Below are 5,000 nucleotides of genomic sequence, written 5' to 3' on the forward strand. Positions count from 1 at the left end.
GGACTTGTGTTGGATTGGCACTATATATAATATTTCTATACAACACAACATTGATACAATATTGGTGGAAAAAAAAATTAAAGTAAAAAAAATGAGGTTTATTCACTAAAATAAGCAAGTGAAATCCTTTGTGTTTTTTTATTTGTTCCTTAACTCATTGACAGTAATCTCAAAATTTTATATTTATAGACCCGATTACTTCATTTATTTATTCACTTAATCTTTTTCTATCTATTTTCTATATATCAATAAAATTTATATCAATAAAATTTAAATAGATTTTTGTCGTTATAAAAGACACTCTTTTATAGTAACAATAATAAATTTAGTATGATATAAATAGAACAAAAGAGGAAATAGCAAAGAAACAAAAAGGTTATACAAGGCTATATACAAATCATCCACATTTTTTTTATTTCATTAATTGAATTTTATTTGTTGATTAGGGCGAAGTTCCGTAAAAACCCCCGCCCTTTTTGAAATATCATGAACAGTTCCTGTAGGTTGAGCACCTTTTTCAAGGAAATATAGAATAGCAGGAACATTTAAATAGATTTGATTCTTTATCGGGTCATAAAAACCCACTTTACGAAGATCTCTTCCCTCTCGTCGGGATCGAACATCAATTGCAACGATTCGATAAATGGCTCATTGGGATAGATGAACAATACTCCCCCCCCCTAGAAACGTATAAGAAGTTTTCTCCTCGTACGGCTCGAGAAAATTCTAAATTATGTCTATGTCTAAATTATGTCTATGTATAGAATCATAATATCAAATAGATCCATAAAATCATCAAATTCATTATATTATTGATTTTAGTTTAAATACTTTTTCGTAGTCTCCCCCCCCCCCCAAAAAAAAAAATTATTTGTATCCTCATAACTCAAGTTGAATAACTCTCAAATAATTCAAAAGAAACCTTTTAGGTATTAAATTTATTGAGTGGTCTCTAACCCTTTTTGTCTGTCTCCTTTAGAATCTATTTTGATTCTTAAATATGATCTAGTTGTTGAGACAATTGAAAACGGTATTTCCTTGTTCCAGGATCTTTATCTTTGCCTTGAATCATTGGGTTTAGACATTACTTCGGTGATCTTTAAATCGTTTCAAAACGGCAGCAACATACCATTTTTTGTGATTTCTTTCTATCAAAGAATCGTATGAATGGTTGATTCCTACGTAATACACTTTACTTTTGATTTGATCAAAAGAGTTTTACCAATTCCAACAAAATTAACTTTTAAATTTTATCGAATTGGATCCTTTAGATTTATATATCTAAAATATACTTACGAAGTTGTTCCAATTTATTGATCGATACTAACCTTAGATTCTTGCCCTTGAGAAATTAATCAATACGTTCTACTCGAGCTCCATCGTGTACTATTTACATGGCAACACTCTCAAAAATGAGGGTTCCAGTGGAACAGAACAAATGATGTCGAGCCAAGAGCACTTTCGTTCCTATATAATATAAAAAAGTGGTGGATGTAAGAATCCACAGCTGATCATGTCCTTCAAGTCGCACGTTGCTTTCTGCCACATCGTTTTAAACGAAGTTTTACCATAACATTCCTTCCGTTTGGAACCAGTATGTAATTGATTCAATTATGGAATCGTGAATAATCATCGGTTCAGTCGGTACATAATAATCTATACTTTTTTCTTCTATATGAAGAATGGATAATGTATGACGAAGTCTCAACAAGAATTCAATCAATTTAACCCCATTGTTTATAATTTTTTTTTAATTATAACTAACATAACATGAATAAATAAACACGAATAAACAAGTTATTTTGAATCTCTATCTTCAAGTAACGTGATAGGATAAATTATCTTCAAGTAACGTGATAGGATAAATTCAACAATTTCACACTTCTTAGAGTACCAAGAACTCATAAGAAATCATTAAAAAGATTTAATTGATTGAATAGTTTCCTACCCTATATCATTATTTGCATAAGGTTTTACAGTAAGTACCATTCGCTTTTTATCATCATTAAGAGAAAGATAAATCCATATTGGATTAAACCATGAATGATTAATAAAAAAAAAGACTGATGTAAGTAAAGATTGAAGATTTAGGTTGTTATTTTTTCATATTTCATATTGTAAAATCAGTAATATTTAACAAATCAAAATTTCGTTTCATATGCGTGTTATTTGAACTCGATTAAATTTGTGAAAAAGATATGATTAAAAAAAAAAAAAAGAAATAAGAATCACATTCTATAAAGAAATAAGAATCACATTCTATAACAATATTATACTCTTAAACGGAAGACTGGTCGAAAAGACAATCTTTATTTTGATCTATTTTATTATGATATAGATTATGATATAGATATATATTTTATTTTTTATTATAGATTAATAAAATTATAGATTAATAAAATGATCGTGGGTCAGGTATGTTCTGGGACGGAAGGATTCGAACCTCCGAATAGCGGGACCAAAACCCGTTGCCTTACCACTTGGCCACGCCCCATTTCTAGTCGACACTAATAAACACTAATATTGGTACTGGTTGTTCGTCAACTCAAGTCTAAATATCTATTATCTATAAAATAGATTACTAGAATTTTTATACATGTAGGCGTAGAATTAAACAGAATTTATTGATCATTACATATAATTCAATTAAGATATTGTATGAAAGTATGGTTTATTCTATTCTCTTTTGATTTGAGAATTGAAGGATTTTTGATTGGGTGAGTTCAAATCAAAGAAAGTTTTTTGGTCTATCTTATTTTCTTTTTATTCATTTTTCTTTTCTATGAATAATAACATATTTATAATAATAAAATAATAAAAAACTCAATTTATTAATAACTCAATCAAAATAAATAAAATACAATTATCCTCAAGAACAAAATGTTTGTTATGCTTAATATATTAAGTTTGATCTGTATCTGTCTTAATTCTGCTCTTTATTCAAGTAGTTTTTTCGTCGCCAAATTGCCCGAGGCCTACGCTTTTTTAAATCCAATCGTAGATGTTATGCCAGTAATACCCCTGTTTTTTTTTCTCTTAGCCTTTGTTTGGCAAGCTGCTGTAAGTTTTCGATGATATCTTTAATTTAATAATGTCTAGACAAATTCATGATTTATTGAAAAAAAAAAAATTCAAAGAAAAGAATTGATAAGATCAGATAAGTCTTACACCCTCAATTCAAATATTGAAATTCTTGTACAACCGCGAAAAATCTGGATCACCCCACTTTATTTCTTGGTGTCAAAATAAAAAAAAAAATAGTAGGGTATGCGGTATAAAAACGGAGAATCTATTCTCTTTTTTACTAAAAAAAATCTTGGAGATTATGTAATGCTTACTCTCAAACTATTTGTTTACACGGTAGTGATATTCTTTGTTTCTCTCTTTATTTTCGGATTCCTGTCTAATGATCCAGGACGTAATCCTGGACGTGAAGAATAAAAGAGAAGGTTTTTGTTTTCCTTGCTTGATTTTTAAATGTTCTTAGTAGGATTTTATCTATTACACATTTTTAACTATTAAATATTAAAAATAAAAAGAGCTCGCGAAAAATTCGAAAGAAAATACCAAGTCATCAACAAAAACGGAAAGAGAGGGATTCGAACCCTCGGTACGAAAAACTCGTACAACGGATTAGCAATCCGACGCTTTAGTCCACTCAGCCATCTCTCCTCCCAATTGAAAAAGGATAATACTATGTTACATTATAAAAAATAAGGATTGAAAGAGCCCTTCATAATATTTTTTTTCATCCGAGAGTGCTTTTTAGTTCCACGGCCCGGCTAAGTACTGACCAGGCCGGGCCCGCCATTTATTGTTCCAACGAATCATAAATAATTTTTTTTTTATTTGAAAACTAAAATACTTGCTTGTTATTACGATTGTAAAAATAAAAACTCTTTTGATTTCTATGATATAGAATCAAATGATATCGAATCAAAGTGTCGTTTCTTATCTTAATTTTTTATATTTATTCTTTATTTTCTTTATTCCTTTTTTTTTAGTAAAGTAAATAAATAACAAAAAGGGAGCTGTGGATTCTTGCACAATACATTTTCATGTATGTTATGGCTTAAGTAGTTTTGTCGAGACGTCTAGGTCAAAAACCTCCGGCAAAAAAACACTTGTTATTTAGTTTTAGTTATTGAAATTTAATGAATTATCTTTTCCGAATCTCATTGGGTTCTCTGATACAACACGTAAACGCTCTAATTTTCATGATTATTTTATGATCCTATCCTTTCTTTTTACTCTTTTAACTTTTTATTACGACCCATTTTCTTGTTCGACAAAAGGTTCATTTATATACAATAATCGGATTGTAGCGGGTATAGTTTAGTGGTAAAAGTGTGATTCGTTCTATAATCCTTTATATAGTTAAGGGGTCTTTCGGTTTGATTAATATTTCATTCCGACCAAAAACTTTATTTCTTAAAAGGATTTAATCCTTTACCTCTCAATGAAAAATTCGAGGAAGAATATACATTCTCGTGATTTGTATCCAAGAATCAATTAAAAATTGAAAAATTGGATTATGAGATTACGAAACATAATTTTTTTTTTTTATTAGATCAATACTTCTAATTGAATAAGTATGAGTAAAGGATCCATGGATAAAGATAGAAAGTGGCTTTCTAATCGTAACTAAATCTTTAATTTGGAATTTGTATTACGGAAATTGAAGCAAAATGGCTATTAAACAATGACTTTGGTTTACTAGAGACATCGACAAATTGTTTTAGCTCGGTAGAAACAAAATGCTTTTCCTAAGGATTATCTCACATAGAAATAGAGAACGAAGTAACTAGAAAGGTTGTTATAATATAATCCCCCTCTTTTCTATAGGGATCGTCTAGAAAGCGGGTTGTTCTGAATACATTCAGACAGAAAAGCTGACATAGATGTTATGGGTGGAATTTTTTTTTTCGTTCATGTCTTAATATAGGAATTTATACATCTTCCATAAAGGAGCCGAATGAAACCAAAGTTTCACGTTCAGT

At 29.4% G+C, this 5,000-nt stretch overlaps 3 protein-coding genes and 3 non-coding genes across 6 annotated transcripts in view, besides 1 other annotated feature; 3 read left to right on the forward strand and 3 right to left on the reverse strand. All coding sequences in view use genetic code 11, as the record gives it.

Moving 5' to 3' along the window:
- Positions 1–5,000: part of a sequence feature (large single copy region, LSC) that runs on past both edges of the window.
- rps16 (ribosomal protein S16) lies at positions 421–1,571 on the reverse strand. The gene is made up of 2 exons: positions 1,532–1,571; positions 421–650 (listed from the first exon to the last, which is right to left on the reverse strand). Exons 1-2 carry the CDS (start codon positions 1,569–1,571, stop codon positions 421–423), a joined length of 270 nt encoding a protein of 89 aa, YP_009718693.1.
- trnQ-UUG lies at positions 2,423–2,494 on the reverse strand. Its single transcript has one exon. It is a non-coding gene; the product is annotated as a tRNA-Gln (tRNA).
- On the forward strand, positions 2,890–3,075 carry psbK (photosystem II protein K). Its single transcript has one exon. The coding sequence runs from the start codon at positions 2,890–2,892 to the stop codon at positions 3,073–3,075; it is 186 nt and encodes a 61-aa protein (YP_009718694.1).
- Positions 3,331–3,441, forward strand: psbl (photosystem II protein I). Its single transcript has one exon. The coding sequence runs from the start codon at positions 3,331–3,333 to the stop codon at positions 3,439–3,441; it is 111 nt and encodes a 36-aa protein (YP_009718695.1).
- On the reverse strand, positions 3,585–3,672 carry trnS-GCU. Its single transcript has one exon. It is a non-coding gene; the product is annotated as a tRNA-Ser (tRNA).
- trnG-UCC overlaps positions 4,325–5,000 on the forward strand; it is a 770-nt gene continuing 94 nt past the window's right edge. The window contains exon 1 of the tRNA in view: positions 4,325–4,347. This is a non-coding gene — a tRNA (tRNA-Gly). The remainder of the gene's footprint in view (positions 4,348–5,000) is intronic.

The sequence above is a fragment of the chloroplast genome of Pyrus communis (genome assembly GCF_041283825.1).
Source record: "Pyrus communis voucher 3978 chloroplast, complete genome".
Lineage (NCBI taxonomy): Eukaryota > Viridiplantae > Streptophyta > Magnoliopsida > Rosales > Rosaceae > Pyrus > Pyrus communis.